The sequence below is a fragment of the Callionymus lyra genome, chromosome 6 (assembly GCF_982586985.1).
Source record: "Callionymus lyra chromosome 6, fCalLyr1.hap1.1, whole genome shotgun sequence".
NCBI lineage: Eukaryota > Metazoa > Chordata > Actinopteri > Syngnathiformes > Callionymidae > Callionymus > Callionymus lyra.
The window spans coordinates 10782850-10806404 of NC_141823.1; the positions used below are offsets into that span (position 1 = coordinate 10782850).

The following is a 23555-nucleotide window of genomic DNA, read 5'->3' on the forward strand; positions in this document are numbered from 1 at the left end:
GGAAAAACTGTCGTAAAATGGTAAACGGCGCCGTAAAAAAAAAAAAAAAAATCACTTACAGACACAATTAATAACTCAAGTTTTTATTAGGTAAATATTTCTTTAAAATACAAATATTAGGATAAAATGCACAAACAGAAATAATCGCACCTGAATTCACAGTCGAAAACATCCACCTGCGAGAGCCAATCGGCAGCTTCACAACAGTTCTGTTAAAAAGACTTCAGTTCTTTAATTCCTTCCTACAGATTTCACCGCCGCGTCACGGGGAGCTCACTGCCTCAGCCATTATTCTGGTACGTGGAGTGATCACGAGCTTATGGTCATTGGATATTGGGTCTGGGTTTTAGGATGAGCTTTCCAGTCTGTCGGGAGGATGAAACAGTATTTTAGTGAGGAAGAAGAAGATCTAGGTTATTATAAAAAAAGGAAAAGTATGAACTTACATCGTCACAGGACATGTTGTATTCTGCTAAAACCGTCCGACAGCGGGCAGCGATACTAAGGGATGCTGGTAAAGGACGTTAACTAGCAAACCGAGGGAACATAAACATAAACAAGAGCAGACAAAAATGTTAATTTAGCCTCTGTTGGAGAAAACGAGATGAGAATATATATTCTTGTGAGACTGCAGCACTAATAATATACGTCTAAAATATGTCACTATGCTATGGAAGTATACAAGTGCCATCAGATATGCTGAAATTGTTTTGTTTTTTACATGTTTTAATTTTTTAAGCATTTTTTTGAATAATTGAATTCAATCATTTCTATATTGACTTTTTTTTGTTGTCGTTTAGATTACACAACTTTTATAAAGTATAAAAAGTCACCTTATAATCCTCTGCTTGAGAGAGAAATCGAACGAAAAATACATGAAAACATTGCAGCTGGATCGGACTCGCACTGCTATTATTTTTATCACCAGAATATAAACATATATTTCCCATAAGGAATGAATGGAACGAGTTAAAAAAATGTGTAAATCGGCAACGTTTCCTATTACAATAATTGATCAATGTTTTTTCTAAATTTAAAAATGTTTAATGCATAATATAAAAATGCTGGCCAAGTTTGATGGAGTAGCTTAGTATTATTTTGGTATTGTCTGGCGTCACTATTATAACAACTATACTTAAAAACTACGTCGAATGTAATGCAAAATAAAAACCAAACAGGCGTTTCACAATTGTAGTGACAAATCTCAGCAAAGGAGATTTACCTTAAAGCTCTACACACTAACCACATTTTGTTAAACATGTTTGTAGTAGGTCCAATTCTCAAGACATAATAAGTGAAACAATAGTTATTACGTATATTTTGTTTGCAAGGATACATTGAAGGAGCAACGACCCGTTTGTGTATTCCAGCAAAAAACAGGGCTATGAGAGTGATGCAGCTGATGGTGAAGAAAGGATGGTTCCATAGCGAAGAAAAGAAAGACACCTGCAGAGTGCGACAGAAACAAGAAAGATTAATTAACTATATTCATAAAAAGATGCACCGATATGAACCTTCTGTGTATCCGGGTCGATCAACCACTTCCAGGCTCCTGTCGCCGTACAAACCGACACCACTATCAAAATCACTGAAAGAAAAGAACGAAAAAAGTTACTTTGACTCGCACAATTAAATGTTTTAAATTGTGGATTTGGGGTTTATTTCAGTAATTACTACACCAAAACACAAACAGATCTAATCTTTTACATAAAGATACTATACTTTTATAAATCTCAAAGCTCAAATCTGTTCTCTTCAAATGTCATGTGGTAAAAACACAGTTCCATTAAATTGAAATTTTAATCGTAACATAATTGTATCATGCATGGACTTACATAGTAAGTAAGTCATTTTTATTTATATAGCGCTTTTTCCAGACCAGGGTCACAAAGCGCTTAAACAATCAAAACAATATTCAATAAAGTATATACTTTAAAGGTCAAGATAAAAATGATAAAACAACAGGAGTTCCAGAAAAATCAAGGAAAAACCTGAACAAATAAAAACGTCTTAAGATGTTTCTTGAAGATAGTTACTTGTCACTTAAACCAGACGTGATAATAAAGAAGATCATAGCCATCGAAAATGCACTTTCAGTATCAGAGATTTGGTTGTGACAACAACAGTCTTCTCACAAAGCAAGGAACACAATTAAATGTAAAAATGGTTTTCACACCTTTAAAGTCACTTCTAGCAACCGATAGAAAAGAAGGCAACAGCCCAGAGACTATAATAACACTTTGCTCAATTTTATTAATATTTATATACAAATGGTGTATTGGTATTTGAGTCTGCTTTTGTACTATATATTTGACATTTTAGATTAACACAGAATTACACAATAAAGGTTTCTGACCCTGGCATAACAAACTCGATCATCATGTGCCTCTGACATCTACACTAGTCAGGTTTACACACAAACATGTATTTGTAAATACATGCATGTCAATGATGAGGTTTGAGAAAGACTTACTTCTCCATCTGCCAGTGGCAGGTTGCAAACACGACACATACTCAGTCAGACGTCTCTCGAACGCCTTTAGGTCTGGAAGGAGAGACACGAGTTCACAAACACAAGTTCACAAACACAAGTTCACCAACAGAGAGTGAAACCAATCTTGTTTACATCCAGTCGACGCTGTAGTCATTCAATAAACACATGTTTTTAACACGTTGACACACTTCCAACACGTCTCGCTACACACCGACAGTGTCAAACAGAATCTAAAATGAAGTCTCGACTGATAAAAAATGTAAAATATTGTGAAAGCTAACTGAGCAGGTGAATAACATCTGGTCACTTTGATGCTACCAGACATGTTAGCAAACAAGCTAAATGTCGCCGGTCTATTAGTCCAACAGACTTCCGCTTAGGTTACGACATTGTCCTCAAACTTCCGTTTATTCACTCGTATGACTTGGTCAACACACCCACGGTAAAAACGGGTACTTTAATCAGAAATGTGGGTTTTCAGTGAGTGGTTCTTACCCTCGGCCTGTTCCAGCGAGTTCATGATGCGAATCCGGCAGCACTGCTGTAGGAGGCGGTACCACTGCTTCCGCTCAGGCAGACGGACGGAAGCGAGAGCCAATGGGAATAAAGAAAAGATTTTTGCCGCTGGTGATTGGTCAATATAGCCTGTGGATGCCCCGCCTTCTTTACTGGAGTAGCTCGTCAGTCAAATATTGGAATTTCATTCTGAAATATCAGGAATGTCATGTTGAAGAATTACTATGTTAAATGAAGGTATACATGGAAATTAATATATTTCCTTTTTTAACTTGACTTTATCTCCCAGTCCCAGCAATCATTTGGAAATAAAAATAAAAAAATAAATGCAGAAAGATGATTAATATTCATTTATTCTCCAATTCCACTGCTGATATTTCAAATAACCACGTTCAAGGTTTATCTGCCGGTGTGATGTGAACGTATTTAAAATTAATATTCATTAAATGTTGCTAGCAAGATAAAGAATTGATGATTACACTGTTTGTGTTATAAGGATTTCTAGGAAACACTTACAGATTTATAGCCATAGCAGAGCTAACAACACATTATTTTTGTTGGATTGAATGTTGTGTTTTGCTGTCTCATTGCTTTATAGTTGAGTAATACATCAAAGGATAAATGGAAAAAATATCTGTATCTGAAATATTGATTGGCCTTGTTTTAAACATTTCACTTGAATTATATTCAGCTTGAAAGAAATAAAATGAAAAAAATATCACTCAAGGATTATTAAACAAGATATTTTAGAGATTTAAAAAGAGCGACAACAAAAGCTCTTATTCATACTTTTCTATTTCACTGACGAGACCTTTATAATATATAATATATGATTTTTTTCTTGTGTTACTCTACTGAGGTAAAAGGTTAACTTTGTGTCAAGCGGAGTTAATATTAAATCTCTGTTACAACATAATGGACAACATAGGATTGTTGCTGTTTGTTAAAACTGTTAACTTAACCAACCTTCAATCCAGAAATACTCTCTCTAAGGTTAGGTCTGACATCTTTTCATGCTGTTGCTCCTAAGCTTTGGAACGATCTTCCTCTCTCTTTGCGCTTGATGGATCTACTGACTCCTTTAAGAAACATCTTAAGATGTTTCTATTTGTTCAGGCTTTTCCTTGATTTTCTGGAACTCCTGTGTTGTTCTCAGTATTATCTTCATTTTTAAAGTGTATATACTTTTTTGAGTATTGTTTTGATTGTTTAAGCGCTTTGTGACCCTGGTCTGGAAAAGCGCTATATAAATAAAAATTACTTACTTACTTACTTACTTGGTGAATATGATATCTAAGTATTGGTAAGTATAGCCACAGTGAACCAAGAGTTCTGAAAAAACATCCCAAGCCTCAAACTCAAGATGCTAAAATTAAAGTCAAACGGGAAGTACCTGGCTTTAATGTGGATGGTAAATATTACAATGATTAAATTTGGTGACCCTACCTATTTAGATGTGACTGGCCAACCTAGAGGTGTGCCAGATGAGTATAAAGGTAGAAACCCTGTGGCAGCTGGTTTCTTTATTTGGCTCACTCCTAACAAGAAATTGGACATAATAAACTTTCACCGTTGTCAAATCCAGAGACTTGTCAACTTTACCACTCTGTTGACTAAAGGAGTCCATGAACAATTGAGTGCCACCTCTATGATGACTTATTGAAATAGACTTGTTTTGGATGAAAGGTTAGCTGAGAAACAAACAATACAGCTCCTGGTGGTAAGATTACTAGAGCAATGCAGGGACTCCAAGCCATGTATGTTCAACTTAAAGCCATGTCAGGAGTGCATTGTAACTTTCTCACTAGCTGGATGGAGAAGTGGGTCGGCAGCTGGAAAGGTGTGGTCGTCCGGATCACAACGGTCCTGCTGGTGGTCCTGATGGTCATAGGGTTCCTGGGCTGCTGCTGCATTCCTCTGCTCCGTGGCCTTTGTGCAAAATGAATCGACGCAGCAGTAAATAAAAAACTCTGAGCCCAACCTCCCTGACCACTTGCCCAGCAACCGAAGAGGAACATTGCTTGCGTCTCTATGCCCTGCTGGAAGAAGACGTCCATGAGTGGCTGACAATAGAAAGATTCCTATACTCACTGATGATGCAACAAACGACACACTTTGTATTCAGGTTTTATTATTTGAAGTTCCATCGAGGGGACTCCTGTTTTATCCACCCGTTGAGATGTTGGGGCATCTCGAGGCATGAAGCCTATTTAATGATTTTAAGGATGGTGCCAGGAGTAATGTTCTTCGGAACCTGGTTTAATTTGCTTGCTTGGCCAGTGTTTTACAAACTCAATTAGATTTTACTTCATATTTTCTCTTGTTTTAACTCAGCTAAAAGATTAAGGATAACTTTGTGGCGAGTCGAAGGCTCATGGGGAGTCAATTCTGTAATCACAAGAACATTCTGTAAGAACCCATAGATATTAAGGACCTTGAAGAAGTGATGAGCCTCCAAACACAAAGCATTTCTCTGGCCCTTCTCTGTTCTCGTCTTGCTTTCCATATTTGGGTGTAAACACAGTTTTGATGTACGTGACACTCTTTGAACTTGTTATTCTTCAATACATTATTACCAGTGATTCCAGTCTCCGGTCTCGTCCTTACTTCATCATGTAAACTATTTAGAGTCATTATACTTTTTTCAAGTTTAAGTATAAAAAGACACATCTTTGAAGACCTTCACACTGGTTAGGGTTTTCATTTGAGAAGGTAGTTTTTCCTCATCTGTCTTGTAGTAGTTCCAACATATGACTGATGGAAATTCCCTTCCTTGAATAACATTTTAGATTAGATTAGAAAGACTTTATTAATCCATCTGGAGATCTCAGGAAAATTGGGTTTCCAGTTCACAGCAGATGATAGTTTCATAAAAACAAGAACAAAGTGCAAGGGATGACAAAGTGCAAATATAAAGAACATAGATCAAAGTAAATAATGCAAAGAAAAGGACACAACGATTTTATATATAGAGATTTAGCTTAAAAAAATAGTATATATATATATATATATATATATATATATATATATATATATATATATGTGTGTGTTTATACACAGCATAAAATAAGCAGTTTAGCAACAAAATCATTGTAAATTCCAGAAAAGATTGCAGACCATAATCAGTTAATACAAAATAGACCTTTGTTTCAATTTATTCTGAGATATAAGACTCTCCTCATCAGTATCTTCTCATTAAAGACTTGGTTTTGATCCCTCCTTTAAAAACATAAAAAGTAAATGCAATAACAAGTGCAACAAGAAAAAATAGGCTTAAGTGATAATAATACTAAGGAATGTAAATCAGTGAATCATAAATAGAATAGATTACCAACAAAGATCTTCACATTCATATAGAGAAACTCAAATCGACCATCATCAAATTTGAAATCATCAAATAGATTTTTTTTTAGCTAATATTAATATTGTTTTTATAATTATTGTTTTTTTTGCCTTTATTGATCTATGTGCTCTTCTATTCCTCTGTCAGCTGCTGTCTATGTGTGGTCCGAGTACACAATTTAATAGAGAAGACACTTGAGTTTGTTGTGACTTCCATCAAGTTAAGAATATGTTCCGTTATCCCGGATAGAAACCTTTTTGTTCAGATGGGCTGCGACCTTTAACCTGCAACTTGTTCTTCAACACCACATTGAACTTTTCCTTCAATATTTTCTCCATATCGTCATCGACAACCAAACGTACGTCCAAAACATTGACGCCCTCCTCCGGCAGGGAGGTGACCTCGCTGTAGGTCCAGCCGATGAGAGCCCTGAACCCCGTCTCCGTCTGCAGCGAACACAGGGACATCTTCATGAACATGGAGTTGGGATTGGTCTGAATGCTTTCATTAGACGGTAAGAAATGGTCCAAGTCTCTCGGTGTCAGCGTGAAGCGATACATCGTCACGATATCGTTCTTATCCACGAGATATGACGTTCCGACGTCCGGGTTGAGAAACTTCGCCGTATGTTTGTTTCTCTCCAGAACCCAGAAGTCCCCCTTGTCCATCATGCGAAAGACACCCGCATTCTGTGGTTGGTCCTTCCCAGAAATGAGTTCCAGGGGGTACCACATCTGAGAGGCCATCCCAAAGGCCACATCACAGATAAACTCCTTCTCGTCAATAACCACCTTGGTGATGAGATGAGAATCCAGAAGTCCAAATTCATTTTTGTTGCTGTTGAAAATCTTGGAGCCAAGAATCGTGAAATCGTAGCCCAGCTCTCTCATGGCCCAGGAAAAGAGTAGGTTGTTTTCCATGCACACCCCTCCACGCTTGCTCCTGACCAGCTTGTTGAAGGCCATCTCGATGTCCAAGAAGGTCCTCTCACCGCTGTGGATGCTGAGGTTTTCAAACGGAATTGACATAACGTGACGTTTCTGCATTTGCCTGAGCGTGGCCAGGTCCGGTTTGTCATGTGGGCCCTGGAATCCGATTCTTTGGAGGTACTCCTGCACGTCCATCTTACCTGCAAACAAAATATATTAAATATTCAAGTCATACAAATACTATTCAACCTACCTTTAATTATATTTTATATCTATACATAACATCAAAATTTTGGATGGAAAATTGAATTAAACATTTAAAATGTGGACATTTTTTATTGATCGATTGTTTTTAATTAAAGCATTATGTTTTGCAATATTATAGCAACAATTTCAGATTAAAAATGAAAAGGCTATGAATTAAAAAAAAAAAAAAAGTTTTCATTATATTATTGGAGTTAGAATATAAAATGTAAAAAAAAAAAATTGTTTTTTGAAAATGTTCGAATTTATTCAATTTTGCCAAATACTAATAATATTTTGACCTTGAAATATACTAATTATTTAATTCAATTACTCAATTAAAAACAAAGTCAACCTTTAAATATTGAAATAACTGAATTCATTTTTCAAAAAAAGACAGTGGTGAAGCAGGGAGGCTTAAGAATTAAAGGTAAACGTTTTAAAATGGAAATACAGTTCAAGATTATGTTGAACTACAAAATATTATACGTTATATTTGTGCACAAACACCAATATACAAGACAATTAAAACCAGAACAAACTTACTGTTGCTGTTGATGATTATCTGTTTGAAACCTGTACTTGTTGCATTGACAATAAAGGCATGAACTGAACAATTTTTTTTGTTGTTGATATATTTAAGGTAAGGTAAGGTAAGGTAAAACTTTATTGATCGCTCAGGAGGTCTCCTTCAGGAATTCATCATTATTTTATTTATTAATGTGCTGATTTCATTCTTTATATTATATCTTTATTTTTTCATTTGTATTCTTTCATTATTACCATTATTCATTATGGTTGTTATTTCTATATTATGTGTGATTCATTATTTGTTGTGTGTCACAAAATGTTTTCTTTTTTACATTAAGCTATGATTGTTCATGTCATTGTCATGGATGAACATCGTATTAAAATGTTATTGTTGACAAGGCTTTGTAAAAAAAACAAAAAACATTGAGGTTAAAGTTCACATAAATATATAATAAAATTATTGTGCATAAATGAACTACACACTCAAAACAGGTTAAACATTAAACCCAAGGTAAAAATTAACCTTTCAAAGTATAATATTTTTTATAATTTACACAAACTGTTAATCACTTTTGTGAAAAGCAATAGGGAATGATTGTAGTCATGATCTATAATATGTTGCAAATAATAAAAGGAAGAATAATAAATCGCCGTAATGTTTGGTCTAATCGCTCACATCAAATTTAGCCGCAACTCGATCAACTGAAATCGCGTCCATGTCGCTTTAAGGAGCTTTTAGCATCTTAGCATTTAGCATGAAGTTAGCTCCCTGTGCGACGACGACAAGGCCACTTCCTTTACTTTCAGTTCGTCGTTTGGCCTCGTAGTTGTCTGTCAGAACCGCTAAAACGTTTCTATGGAGTCTAACAAACCCTCCAACTAGTTTACTCTTTTAAAACGTCTTTTAACGAGTTCACCAACTCACCAACTTTTGACTTTTCACACAGTTTAGCAATACATGCTAACCAGTGCTAGCGGCTCTGAGATGACTCGATGGCGTCCCCAAGTGGCTACATTTCTTTTGGTCGATTTAAAAAAAGTGGTTCAGTAGTTTACGCACAGATTTCGATGTTTATATTACTAAAGTATTGTAGATTGTCAACGGGTAAATAGAATGATCGGTACGACATTTTTAACAGCGTTTACTTCGTCATTTTTTGCAGGGGAGACGTTATGTAACACCCCTGAAAAGGGGGGAAGTAAAAAAATGTAAACGATAAATAAACATGCGGCATCACAATACAAAATATATATATATACAAAACGCATCGATACAAACACTTTAAAAGAACTTACGTTGGATGTTTTGTCTCGTTGTAAAAAGATCTGAAGTCGTGTTAGAGCTGAAGTCCAGAGCGTGACTTTTACTTTTAACGATGGTATTTGGCAAGTGACCAACAAGTCCGCCTGTTACTCACAAACTCACTTTTAATACGTTATACAGTAATTCTTCTTAAAGAGATAATCCACCAAAAGGAAAAAGGAGAACTATTACAAATTTGCAAAATCTCACTTAAAACAAACGTAATCGAAATTTTAAAGACTATTTTTTAAAAGCGTAATAATCGTCATTTAATTAAATGATGCATTTACTAAATTTAGTTTCAGTTCAACAGATAAACAAATGGAGAACTATTGCTAAATCTCTGACTTGACAAAACTATTAGACAATTCATAAAGTGTCAAAGCCTGAGCAAGAGTCTAGTAAATGTTTTTTTTTCAAGTGTTTTTGAAATACGTAAAGTGAGAACTAATGTTAAATATAGATGTTTCATTGATGGCAGTTCAATTATGGAATGGACTTAGTGTCCGACTGAAGTTGTGTAGAACACTGTTGAGTTTAAAAAAACATTGAAAGTTAAATATTTTAAGGCTTACAATGTAGAATGACTAGTTTTTTGTTTTCTTCGAGTTTTTCTTCTGCATTCTTTACTTTGATGCTGGAACATGGATCAGCGTGCCTAGGTTAGGATGCATAGGCAAAAACAAGCTCTGGCTTCAGCCTATTCTTTTTTTTCGTTATAGAGTTTGTTTAAAGTTTCGTGGTGAGAAAATGTAATTGAAGTGTTTTTGTATTGTAACCGAAATAAAACTATTTAATTCATTCATTCATTCTTTCAAGGGAACTAAGTACTTATTGTTATAGTTATAGGGTCGACGACGAACAAATATTTGTGTACCGTTTAGTGTAGTATACATGTTTTAACAAGGATGAGAACTAAGACGTTCCTGTGTTCTATTGGCTGATTCTACAGAGACTTTTAGTGTCTGGTCCAGTTCATGAGTGAATCTAGTTAATAGTTGTTGTTTTTTTAATGTATTTATGTTTATTTTTCCAAGTATAACGTTGCACAATTGTACCCAAGCAAACTACTAATTGATGGAACCCTTCAATGATAATGGTAATACAAATAATTGGAATTCTGATCTAAAATGTAAGTTTTCAGAAGTGAGTTGAGTTGTTATTAATTACATAAAACATGTTTACTTGTCATTGTAATTATAAATCTACACTTTAATTATTTTAGGGAGAAATTTTTCTTCCACAATTCTTGTTTTAACCAAGTATTTATTGCCACTGTATTCAAACAATACTATAAATACAATTTCTACCTCTTACTCCCTTAAGAGCCTTGCTTGGGGGCTGGGGTTCATCCCAGTTTCTTTAAGCGTGAGGCAGGGGACACCCTGGACAGGACAACAGTCTGTCACAGTACACACAAAGACACACAACAACTCACACACTCATACGGGCAATTTCCCCAACTAACCTGTGTGTTAGACTGTGGGAGGAAACTGGAGTGACCACAGTAAACACGCAAACGCCACACAGAATGGTGTTGCAGAAAGTTGCCTCCTGCCCAACCGGGAAGTGAACCTGCAACCTTCTTGCTGTGAGGCGATCACTAAAAAAAAAAAAAAAAAATCAAATTCACAAATGTATAAACAAACAACTCATTTCTAATATTGAATTAAGGACAATTATATGCCAGGAAGACTTTGAAGACATTGACACGGTAAATCAGGGAAAATAACTCCACATACAGTATATAACGCACACAACTATGGTACATTATGGTACCGGCCTGTGCTATGTAATAAAAGTAAAATGAGTTTATTGTTGTAACAGGAGCGGCAACAACCACCATTGATGCATCTGAAATATGTTCTAAAACACTTTTTTAATGATGACCATTTTTCTGTTAGGCTGTGAATCCACGAGAAAACACGACACATAGGTTAGGTTAGGTAGAACTTTATTGATGCTTCAGGAGGTCTCCTTCGGGAAATTGTTTTTTTCCAATTAGACACAGCAATACAGCAATTATTCATAAAGAAAATAAAAAAATAAAATTAGAACAAGAACAAAGAGAAATAAAGAGAAAGAACAAGATGATACAATCTAAGTCTAAAGATAAAGAACATAGATAGAAAAATAACAAAGACAAAGGATACAAGATTGACATACAATATAACATCATGATACTTTTACTCCACTCCTGCCCCCAAACTCATAATTGTACAATTTAATCACACGAGGAATAAATTAGTCTTTGAGTCTATTAGTGTTGCATCATGGGAGGAGCATTCGTGCACTCATTCTGCTTCTCTGCTCACTGATGAAAGTGTTCAGAGGATGACTGTCATCATCCATGATGGACAGTAGTTTGTCCAGTGATCTCCTCTCAGCAACTGTCACCAGTGAGTCCAGCTTCAATCCAACCACAGAGCTCCTGATCAACCTGTTGACACTCCTCTTGGACACATTCCCACCCAACACACTGGCCACCACAGACTGGTAGAACATGCAGAGGAGCTTCCTGCAGATGTTAAATGATCAAAGCCTCCTCAGAAAGTACTCTGAACTTTCTTATATACATGGTCTGTGTTGCAGGACCAGTCCAGTTATATTATCGTCACAGTCCAAGTTCTAGAAGTATTTCTTTAAAGCGTTGCCACCTTTCGGCTGGAATTTTCCCGTCAATCGTATATTGAACTTCTCGCTCAGTATTTGCTCCACCTCATGGTCCAGGAGGACTCTTGAGTCCAGAAGGTTGACGCCCTCGTCCGGTAGAAAGGTGACCTCACTGTAGGTCAGGCCCAGGAGAGCTCGGAACCCTGTCTGCGTCTGCAGTGAACACATGGACATTTTCCTGTACAAAGACTGGGCTTCATCCTGATGTTTGTCATTGAACTCTAAAAAGTGGTCTCGGCGTCGCGGCGTCAGCGTGAAGCAGTATATCGGCACGACCTCCCTCTTGTCAACAAGTGACGGAGTCTTGAAGTCCGGATTGAGAAACATTGCTTTTCGTTTATCCCTTTCCAGGACCCAGAAGTCCCCTTTGTCCATCAGACGGAAGACGCCCGCCGGTTGTGTTTGGTTTATCCCGGACGTGAGCTCCAGAGGGTACCACAGCTGGGACGTCATCCCGAAGCTGACGTCGCAGACCAACTCCTTCCCGTCGATGACCACCTTGAGGATGAGATGAGTGTCCCGCGGCGCGAAGACGTCTTTGCTTTCGTTGAAAACTCTCGAGCTCAGCATGGTGTAGTCGTAGCCCAGTTCCCTCAGCACCCAGGAGAACAGGAAGTTGTTTTCGTAGCACCACCCGCCTCGCCTGCACCTCACCAGCTTGTCGAACGCCGCCTCTAGATCCACGTAGCTTCTTTCTCCACAGTGCATGCTCAAGTTCTCGAACGGAAGCGACAGAATATGATGTTTATGTATTTGCCTGAGCGTGGCCAGGTCGGGTTGGTCGTACGAGCCGTGAAACCCGATTCTTTGGAAGTACTCCTGCAGGTTCATCTTACCTGCAAACACACAACAAATGAATGGGCAAGAGATTCAAATATTCACCTAAAATAGTTATTTTTACCATTTTTTTTAAATAATGTGTTTGAAGCATGTTTTCAATAGAGCAGCAGCTGGATTTGACTGACAAGTGCCTCGTCAAATGTCACTGAGCTAACATGCTAACATGCTAACATGACGCTTCCTGTCTGTGGTCACGAACTTTTATACGTTTTCTCTTGACTGGACCGTCTCTTACAGAAGTGCAGAAGTCCAGAAATAAATTCAAGTTCCACTTTGTGTACTGGGACTGTTGAGGGGCTTTCAAATAAAACATTTAAAATTTTAAAAAAGGGAAAAAACTGCAATATGATGATAGAAACAGATGAAATTCTGGAAGGATATCAACAAAAATTATTCTGCTTTTATAGAGTAACATATTTTTATCATAGAAAAAAAAGACTTAATTTTATTATACATTGTTTAAATCAATATATTGTTTTTTTTTCTGATTATATTTTCTTTAATTTGTGACAAATCATACCTTGGATGTCTCACTTTGAAGCTAAAATAATACTATTTAAGAGAAAAACATGTCCTATACAATCATGACCGACAGTTTCAACTTTTCGAAAACCTTTTAAAATGCAGAAATCTTCACCAGAACCAGACTCAGTGGCTGGTCACACCAGAAGGCTATTCTTTTTTTGTATCAGTCAAAATTAGACTACATTTTTTGAAAGTGCAGTAAGTAAATGTGCTACGAGACATATTTGTTGATGAACCACAAGGATATAACGTGTGCAAATTTTTGTTGAAAACCAACTGTATATGTTATGTATATACAATCGTCGTTTTAGCAGCATTGGGGTATCTTTATATGTGTGTATTTATTTAAACAGAAAGAAGAAAAGCTCTTAAAGGTGTTGCTTGTACGAAGCAAATGAATTAAATTTCACTCACCCTGATGTGCACTAAGGGTCGGGATTATTTTCAGAGAAATAGGTTCCTTTTTAGAGTAAATTTTTATGCAGCAAATCATGATCGTCAACCAAAAAGAAAAACTTCCAAATACCTCTGTACTGCTCGTCAGTAACATCCATCTTGTATTGAAGCCTCGACATGAGGAATTGTTCTTGAATAATTGAGCAACGGATTACTCTCAGAATAATCCCAACCGTTGTATTGTCGCTATAACACAGGAACCATCAGATGAAACGAGAATTTGATAATTCAGCTGTTGACTGTGAGGTTTCTAGAGGCAGCTGGGTGTACACTATCTCCCAGCGAAAAGAAAGGGAGGAGACACATTTTCGACGAGACAGCTGAGGCTGGACTCTGCATTATTTCTTGGAACCCTGGGGATAGGGTTCGTCGGAAGTCCATGGTGGAGTTGGATATCCAACCGATGTTTGCTCTGGGATGAGCCCAGCATATGGTTTATGTTTCAGCTCCAGCCCTGCGTGATTAGAAACATATTGAATCTTATCTATTTAAAATAGTCACTCATTTCAAGACCAAGCAGAAACAATCATTATATTTTACCACTGTTTTTATCACACAAAGTTATCAATCATTTTTTTGTCCAACATAACTCTAACGTTACTCTCCAGCTCGGCTCCAGGCTTTCCTTAAACTTTCAGTTCTACTTCTTTTGGTGCTCCGCCGTCTAACCGCTTCGCTACTGGTTTATCCTCGAGGCCCGGGCAGCAGTGTGGATCTGCTTCTAGTGGACTGGGGGAACACTCCACCCACGGTGTGGCAGCCTCAGTGGTTTTGGCTGCAGAAGTCGTCTGCTCAGACGCTTCTTGCGCATCTACCTGAACCTTCACCAGAGCCCATCTCCTCGACATGACGACAGGATCAGTAGCTCACACTGTTTTGAGCGCTGCCATGCGTGGCTCCAGTGGATTTGGATCCTGGGCCGACGGGGCCCCAGTGATACTGCTGTCAGGAGCGGCGTCCAGCTGGGGGTACATTGATCTGGTCCAACTTAGCCTTGGTTTAAAACAATAGCGAAGCTGCTAGAGGGCGGAGCACCAAAAGAAGTAGAAACCCTGAGTTATTGCTTTCATACCTTCAGGTTCTACGATTGGTACCACCACCTTTCTCAGCTGAGTTTTCTGTAGGGGGAAATGCGGTGGGTTTCTCAGAGAAGAGGCAGAGCCTCGAGGATAAACCAATAGCGAAGCGGTTATAAGGCTTCGCACCAATCGTAGAACCTGAAGTTATGAAAGCAATAACTCATACATTTTTTATTTGAATGATTTAATAAGGTAATTTATATATCGAAACATTATTTTTCAATAGTAAAAATGTTTAAAATCAAATATTATATAAAGTGGTTGATTTTTTTTTCGTCAACCAAGAGTCACATAATACCAATTCCAATGATCCGGAAATATATTTTACAAAATTCAACATTTTATTTAATTCGTAGCCTTTCACAATCCACTATAAGATTTCAGCTTTTTGCAACTGATGTTAGGTTTTACAGCTTGGTCTGAATTTTTAAGTGAACGTTCAACGGACACTAGTGGTGTTTAAAAAATGGATATACATCGTGTCCGAGTGAATAACCATCGATGTCATATTTTTAATGACCCTCGTCCACGCGAGTGAACAGCTTTATTTTGAAAGTCTCGAGATGGCGCGGACGAGGCGCCAGTTTCCGGTTCGAATCACGGCTCATCATAATGTCTCACACCGGTTCGGACAAATCGCCAAACGTCTCAAAGGTGTGGATTGCGCTCAAGCACCTCGACAAAGACGGTACGTTTTTATTTTTTATTTTTTATTGACGCCAATAATTTTGTTTTGTTTCACTTTTTAATCCGATTTGTGTTTGTGGTCCACGTTTCCATGGTAACCGAACTCTTAAATTGAGAGAATGAACGACATTTATCGACCATTTCTCACACAAGGAATATATATGGCATTTTTTAATGGATATATTTACCTTTTTTTTATTTTTTTTTTATTTAAATAATGTGTTTGAAGCATGTTTTCAATAGAGCAGCAGCTGGATTTGACTGACAAGTGCCTCGTCAAATGTCACTGAGCTAACATGCTAACACGATGCTTCCTGTCTGTGGTCACGAACTTTTATACATTTTCTCTTGACTGGACCGTCTCTTACAGAAGTGCAGAAGTCCAGAAATAAATTCAACTTCGACTTTGTTTTCAAATAAAACATTTAAAAATAAAAAAAGGAAAAAAAGGAATATGATCATAATAAAAGATGAAATTCTGGAAGGATCAACATAAATCATTCTACTTTTATAGAGGAACATAGTTTTATCATAGAAAAAAAACCCTTAATTTTATTATAAATTGTTTAAATCAATATATAGCTTTTTTCTGATTATATTTTCTTTAATTTGTGTCAAATCATAACTTGGATATCTCACTTTGAAGCTTAAATAATACTGTTTAAGAGAAAAACATGTTCCAGACAATAATGACCGACAGTTGCGAGGGAAAACTTTTTAAAAACCTTTTTAAAAGGCAGAAATCTTGATCAGAACCAGACTCAGTGGCTGGTCACACCAGAAGGCTATTCTTTTTTTGATGAGGAAATCCTGAAATCACTTTGAGGAAAGCAAAACAGACATTTATGAAAGAAAAAAAAGTCAAAAAGTTTTAATTAAAGTTAAGTAATTAAGTAAGTAATTGTAAAGCGCAGATCAGCTTGAATTTCATTAAAAACGGGTAAAACACCTTCTGAATATTTGCAACTCCACAGCTCACGTACATTTTCTTGATCTCTCAGAAGCTCAAAAGATTCTGATCAAATGTCTTCTACAAACACTGTCGTGTAAGAAACTTTGTTAAAGTTCACGGCGCTCGTGGTGTTTGCAGATGACAGGGTGGTGGCTCTTCGAGAAGTCGTTCTCCCCGCAGACGCTCGCTTCACTCAGGTGTCTCAGGTACAGTAAAGTCAACAAAAATACCATTTTCTTTTGGATCCAAACTTCAACGTCTGATTTCAGATAATTGCCTCGACCTTCGCGCTGAATTCCCTCAACACGGTCTTGAAGGTGAAAACACACCGGTGTAAAAAAAAATAAAATGTAACGTCACCTTTTTAACTCTTTTATTTTTGTTGTAGTTAAGAAATCATCGCGGCTGCCTCATCCCTCTGAACGGCTCCATCCGTGCCAACAGCAAGCACAAGTGAAAACACATGTTTTAATACTGTTTATCGACAATAGAAGGATTCATTTTGATTGAACTCTTTCAATGTTATGTCATCTGTTGATACGTGTTTCTTGCCACAGGCCTTATCTGCTGGAGGTGGTCCGGATCTTCCAGCACGGTGAGAAGATGCTGAACTTTTGTGATATTTGAAGAGCAGATTGTTTGCAGATGTGTGTGGCAGTCGAGAGCTTCAGCTGTTGTTCTCATCACAACAGTGCAGCCAAATCCTAAAACCACTCCTGTGACCAACAAGAAGGCCAGACTGCAGGGCATCGACAGGAGGGTGAGACGTAGAACCATCAGACTATTAAATCATTTAATCTTAGATTTTTACATTATTTTAAATGAAATTCCTTTTCTTTTTTTTTTCAAAAATTGTATTATCTGTTTACATAATTTAATTCAATAATATATATTGGTTTTATTCTTTTAAAAATATTATTTAATTTAAAAAACTTGAAAAAATAATATTACACTGGAGTTGGATATTCTGTTTCCAATAATTAAAAATATATTTTATTAAACCATTTTTGTAAATTCGTACTCTTTTAAATTCAATATAAAGATGTTGGTTATAATAGTGCCAAGATCTTTTACTTGTTATTGTTTTTTTCAATTCATAAGTAATAAAAAATATTTATTAATTAAAGACAAATCATTTCAATATAAAAATAATTTTATAACAATACTTTTTTTTTTATATATAATTCTATTATTAAAAAAGGTGAAAAAAAACAGGAACATTTATTTAAAAAAAAATTAAATAAAAGACCTCATTAATGTAGTTTCAGAATCAGAAAACTTGGAACACTGGAATTTTACATTAAAGTAAATATAAATAATGAATAAAAATAAAAGAAAACAAAATACATACAATTTAATTAAACAATATTCATGATCCCGACAGCAGGCGAGTATAGAAAATGTTCTGGTTTGATTGATCTCGGGAGCAGTTAGAACAGGGGGGTCCCGGGTGAGAGGGGTCACGCCTCGATGTCCTGGGGACGTACAGTTTTGCACATTATGCAGCTCTGCAAGTATGAGCGTGAAATAATTGAAGAGAAAATCCTAAATATGTGAGGAAAGTGGTTGGAAAAACGAAGGAGAAATTGTACTTTATAAGATTAACTCTTTATATTTACAGTTTTATAGTACAAAGTATATTTAAAAAAACGTCTGTTTATATAAATGTCGTACAAATTCGAGTTGTCTTCTTCTCACCTCACAGCTCCAGAGACTGGAAGATCTTCTGCCTCAGATTAAGCTGAGAAACGATGAAAAGCTCAGTCAGGTAAATGTAACGTGAAGATATCACTTGCCGTTTGAAACGCATCACGTCAGTGAAGGTGTTTAACACGGACGGGAATTGTTTTTTTTATTTCAGGAGATCGAGTGCTTGAACCAGAAGTTGATGTTTCTTCACAAGAGAATGCAAGTGAGTCGAGGACCAGTTCTGCTGAAGATAGAATATAGATTTAAAAATGTAGACTCAAGGTTTTAGGGAAGAAATATGAGTGAAAGGTCTTCATCTAAAATGTGTATTTGGTTCCGTCGTAGGTGGTGGACTCTCACAGCTGGAAAGGAGTGTTGACCAGAGCTCCGCTGTGGTAGAGTCAAGTCCACTTGTTAACAAGTGCGCTGACCTCGAGCCCATCATCATGTTTATCACACAAAAGACAATCATATTCCCAGACCTTAAGGTTTTACCTTCACGTTTGCATTCAACCACAAAAAGCTTGTGTCAAGTTTGTAACACTCGGTTTTTATCCCGACACCAAACACACCATTTTGCACAATGAACTTGCTTTTTTATGTGTTATTATCTGCTGAGAAACTCTCGTACGAGTTAAAAATGGATCAGATCTGTGAAACAAAAATATATTGTGTTTGTGAAGATTTTTTATTTCCTGTTTTATTCACATGACAGTGACGTTTACAAGGGTTTGTTGACACGTAAAATAAATCAAATATTAAATCTATGTCAACTTTCTTTTAAAGGCCTACACATGAATAGTAGATAGATAGATAGATAGATAGATAGATAGATAGATAGATAGATAGATAGATAGATAGATAGATAGATAGATAGATAGATAGATAGATAGATAGATAGATAGATGGACAGATAAATAAAACTTTATTGATCCTATGGAGGTCTCCTTCTCCAGCACACAGCAACACACACATGATTCATAAAAAAAAAAAAACAAGAACAAAGTGCAATATAATATTTTCATGGACAAAAAAATAAACCAATTCAAAGGACCATAATAACATGACTGATATTTAATTCATAAAACTAGCCTCAAGCATACTGAGAGATGTCATTTAAAGGCAACAATTCAAGTTGTGTTCTGTTTGTTTTATTCATTTAGAAAATAAAAGTTGTTTTATTTTGTTAATCATAAATTACTTTACTCTGGACTTTAAAGTGTCATTCGTCTTACTTTGTTTGCATTCAAACTAAATATTTGCTAACATTGTCTATTTTATTCAATAATATTGCGAAAATAATAGATTTTGGTGGGTTTTCATTTTACGCGATCTTGTCCATAATGGTATTTTGTCCTTTTAGGGTTGCCATACTAACCCGCGCATGCGTATAGAAGCGAGCGATTTACAAAGTAAGCAATTATAATTTTCTATATTATTTAAATATGCCATAAATATATGATATTTTAAAACAAATACAAGCAGTACCAAACAGTTCAGAAATATAAATGTAAACAACAATACTACGTAACCAGGACGCTACGTGACAACAAAGCTACGTCAGAATCTACGTATCCTTGTGCAACAGGAACTGTTCTCGCGAGCAGACCCTCATCCTAAAGTCCACAAAAACAATCTTGGACCCGCATCGAAGACTGATCCTGCCTCGTGTTTGTATCCAGGTATGTATCGAGAGCAGATTTTCAAATAAATGCAAGATTAATAAAGAACGTAGACTGACTTTGTTTTGCACGAGTTTGACGTTGAATGGTGAATAACACACTCGCGAGTCTGCAATACTTTTATATATCGTCCACTAGAAACTTTAATTATTTACGATAACAATACATGATTTATTGTGGGATGGAGGTGATTTAAAACTCATGGTTTTTCGTCATAGATTCTCCCTTCTAAAGATGGGAACCTCTCCTGAAACGTTCTTGATCACAGGAGGTTGTGGATATATGGGATTTCGGTAAGTTTCATATGCAAAAACAATCTTTTTTTGTTCATTTAAATAATTTGTCCAGATTAACCTTTTTACATCCTCATGCTGTAGCTACTCTTGTGACCGCATGATGGCGCCCTTAGGGTGACAAGTTGACATAAGCTAGCTCTGTTTGACACTGTCTTTTTAAAAACAGTTATTGTTTTGTAGATAAAGTTAAAAAAAACAAACATATTTCAAGCCAGTGTTACCTCCATGTTTGGCTATGATGAAGACATCAGAGATTAGATGAGATGTTCCTTTATTCGCACCTCAGTGGGGAAATTTAAGTTGTCACAGCAGAAACATAAATAGTAAAAGCTTAAACATACAATGCATCTCTTTAGGAAGCACCAGTGAATTGTTTGCCTCTACTTTCTTCTGTGAAATCTGTCATTCATTTTTTTTCCAACCTGTCCTGTTATATTCACGCCTTTAAGTCCTCACTGTCGGACATTTATTATTTCACTACTAGACAAAACGTTTGACTGCACATGTCTATAGTTAAACTTTATGTCTTTATTTTCTACAAATGAATTAAAACAAATGTTTGGTGACTTTCCCGTATTACCTTCCTGGTAACTCGGAGTTCTTAGTATCTAAACAACAGTGTTTAATATGAAACAAGTCATTAAATAAATAAATAAAACATTGAATTATCTTGCCTATGCAATTCTTGCTTACACCACTTTTTGAATTTGCTAAAAAATGTATAATAGTAAAATAAATAGAAATGTTATTAATAATATTATTTCCTTACGTTTTATATACTCAATAAATTGTCAAACCATTTAAAGAATACAAAATATAATTGATGAGCAATCCTGCAAATCTTTATGGATCCAGATGGATCAGCGACTCCTTGGCAGAGGTTAGTAATAGGGGTGTGTATTAGCAAATATCTGGCGATACTATACAGGGGCAATAATACGATATAATGTCATACTGTAGGAACAAAGATATATTTGTAGTATTGTCGAGTACCACATGACTCTTGACGAAGTTGTAAGTACTTTCATTTGTTTTGAAACCGAAATATGTCCAAACATTCGTTTTAAAAAAATGTATAATAGTAAAATAAATATAAATGTTATTAATAATATGATTTCCTTGCGTTTAATATACTCAATAAATTGTCAAACCATTTAAAGAATACAAAATATAATTGATGAGCAATCCTGCAAATCTTTATGGATCCAGATGGATCAGCGACTCCTTGGCAGAGGTTAGTAATAGGGGTGTGTATTAGCAAATATCTGGCGATACTTTACAGGGGCAATAATACGATTTATTGTCATACTGTAGGAACAAAGATATATTTGTAGTATTGTCGAGTACCACATGACTCTTGACGAAGTTGTAAGTACTTTCATTTGTTTTGAAACCGAAATATGTCCAAACATTCGTTTTAAAAAAATGTATAATAGTAAAATAAATATAAATGTTATTAATAATATGATTTCCTTGCGTTTAATATACTCAATAAATTGTCAAACCATTTAAAGAATACAAAATATAATTGATGAGCAATCCTGCAAATCTTTATGGATCCAGATGGATCAGCGACTCCTTGGCAGAGGTTAGTAATAGGGGTGTGTATTAGCAAATATCTGGCGATACTTTACAGGGGCAATAATACGATTTATTGTCATACTGTAGGAACAAAGATATATTTGTAGTATTGTCGAGTACCACATGACTCTTGACGAAGTTGTAACTACTTTCATTTGTTTTGAAACCGAAATATGTCCAAACATTCGGTTTAAAAGGTGCTGGAATTGACTGTATCCTCTTGTCCTCAGTCATCGCAGGATTTAACTGTTTAACGCGGAAGACGTAATGACGGCTGCCATCTAGTGGCCGGAGGTTTAATTACAATCCAAAATTTAAAATAAAAATATATTTTTCTTTTTATTGTATACACTTTTTATTGAAATAAGAACCATAAAAGAACTATGATAGAAATAAAATAATAAAGTCCAGAAATATCGATAACTCTTTGTCCAATAGAAAATCATGTTATCTAAGGTAAAACTTTATTGATCTAAGTGTATCAATACTTTCTTACACCCCTAGTATGTAACACAGTTTTGATTCCACCCCCAGACTTGCGTCTTCCCTGCACAGCAAAGGATCCAAGGTGGTTCTCTTCGACACGGTGCCGCCGAGCCAACAGGTTCCAAGGGACATCGTGGTGGTGAAGGGCGACATCCGTGACTACGCCCAGGTGGAGAAGGTGTGCCGCGGCGTGGACTGTGTGTTCCACATCGCCTCCTACGGCATGTCGGGCAGAGAGCAGCTGAACCGGGACCTGATCGAGGCGGTGAACGTCACGGGCACCAAGAACGTCCTCAGAGCCTGCGTGGAGCAGGGGGTCCCCCGGCTGGTCTACACAAGCACCTTCAACGTGGTCTTCGGGGGCCAGGTGATCGAGAACGGGGACGAAAGCCTCCCCTATCTCCCTCTGCACCTCCACCCGGACCACTACTCCAGGACCAAGTCCATCGCCGAGGTGGCCGTGCTGGAGGCAAACGGCTCTCCTCTCAGGGGGGGCGGCGGCGGCGTGTTGAGGACCTGCGCCCTCCGTCCGGCTGGCATCTACGGCCCCGGCGAGCAGAGACACCTGCCCAGGGTGGTCAGCTACATCGAGAGGGGGATCTTTCGCTTCGTCTACGGGGACCCGGGGAGCCTGGTGGAGTTCGTCCACGTGGACAACCTGGTCTCGGCTCACCGGCGCGCCGCCGACACTCTGACGGACGAGAGGAGGAACCTGTCGTCGGGCCAGGCCTACTTCATCTCGGACGGGCGACCCGTCAACAACTTCGAGTTCTTCCGACCTCTGGTGGAAGGTTTGGGGTATCCCTTCCCGAGCCTCCGGCTCCCCCTGTCGCTCATCTACCTCTTCGCGTTCCTCACGGAGATGGTCCACCACGTGGTCGGGCGGGTCTATGACTTCCAGCCTCTGCTGACCCGCACCGAGGTCTACAAGACCGGCGTGACGCATTACTTCAGCATGGCCAAAGCCAGAGCGGAGCTGGGGTACGAGCCCGAGAAGTACGACCTGGACGAGGTGGTCCAGTGGTTCAGGGCCAGAGGGCACGGCAGGAAACGGCAACAGTCGGTCGTCTGGGACTTTATTCTTCGAGCGCTGGTGGTCGCCGCCTCGGTGGCTGTAGCTCTTTCTTTCCTCCCAGTTGTCGGCAGCTGACGAGAGACGACGTCACGAACGTCACGACAGTGATGAGCTGCTCATGGACGGATTTTAAACTGTAAAATGGTTTTATTATTAAAAGTCTTCGTCGTCTTGA

At 37.3% G+C, this 23555-nt stretch overlaps 5 protein-coding genes across 5 annotated transcripts; 2 read left to right on the plus strand and 3 right to left on the minus strand.

The window, feature by feature from the left end:
* Positions 1-67: 67 nt before the first annotated feature.
* Positions 68-3054, minus strand: cnep1r1 (CTD nuclear envelope phosphatase 1 regulatory subunit 1). Its single transcript, XM_087793553.1, has 6 exons — positions 2990-3054; positions 2474-2545; positions 1515-1588; positions 1337-1446; positions 447-501; positions 68-365 (listed from the first exon to the last, which is right to left on the minus strand). Exons 1-6 carry the CDS (start codon positions 3012-3014, stop codon positions 324-326), a joined length of 378 nt encoding a protein of 125 aa, XP_087649679.1. The 5' UTR covers positions 3015-3054; the 3' UTR covers positions 68-323.
* A 2739-nt stretch (positions 3055-5793) lies between these two features.
* LOC148076345 (arylamine N-acetyltransferase, pineal gland isozyme NAT-3-like) lies at positions 5794-9477 on the minus strand. Its single transcript, XM_087793128.1, has 2 exons — positions 9353-9477; positions 5794-7482 (listed from the first exon to the last, which is right to left on the minus strand). Exon 2 carries the CDS (start codon positions 7475-7477, stop codon positions 6590-6592), a length of 888 nt encoding a protein of 295 aa, XP_087649254.1. The 5' UTR covers positions 7478-7482; positions 9353-9477; the 3' UTR covers positions 5794-6589.
* Positions 9478-11987: 2510 nt separating this feature from the next.
* On the minus strand, positions 11988-12876 carry LOC148076346 (arylamine N-acetyltransferase, pineal gland isozyme NAT-3-like). Its single transcript, XM_087793167.1, has one exon. It carries the CDS (start codon positions 12861-12863, stop codon positions 11988-11990), a length of 876 nt encoding a protein of 291 aa, XP_087649293.1. The 5' UTR covers positions 12864-12876.
* A 2668-nt stretch (positions 12877-15544) lies between these two features.
* LOC148076347 (uncharacterized) lies at positions 15545-19027 on the plus strand. The gene is made up of 9 exons (XM_087793557.1): positions 15545-15620; positions 16710-16777; positions 16841-16888; positions 16960-17024; positions 17129-17166; positions 17264-17331; positions 18277-18339; positions 18433-18483; positions 18606-19027. Exons 1-9 carry the CDS (start codon positions 15545-15547, stop codon positions 18657-18659), a joined length of 531 nt encoding a protein of 176 aa, XP_087649683.1. The 3' UTR covers positions 18660-19027.
* An 809-nt stretch (positions 19028-19836) lies between these two features.
* Positions 19837-23555, plus strand: sdr42e1 (short chain dehydrogenase/reductase family 42E, member 1). Its single transcript, XM_087793296.1, has 3 exons — positions 19837-19942; positions 20161-20235; positions 22354-23555. The coding sequence occupies exons 2-3, from the start codon at positions 20177-20179 to the stop codon at positions 23453-23455; spliced, it is 1161 nt and encodes a 386-aa protein (XP_087649422.1). The 5' UTR covers positions 19837-19942; positions 20161-20176; the 3' UTR covers positions 23456-23555.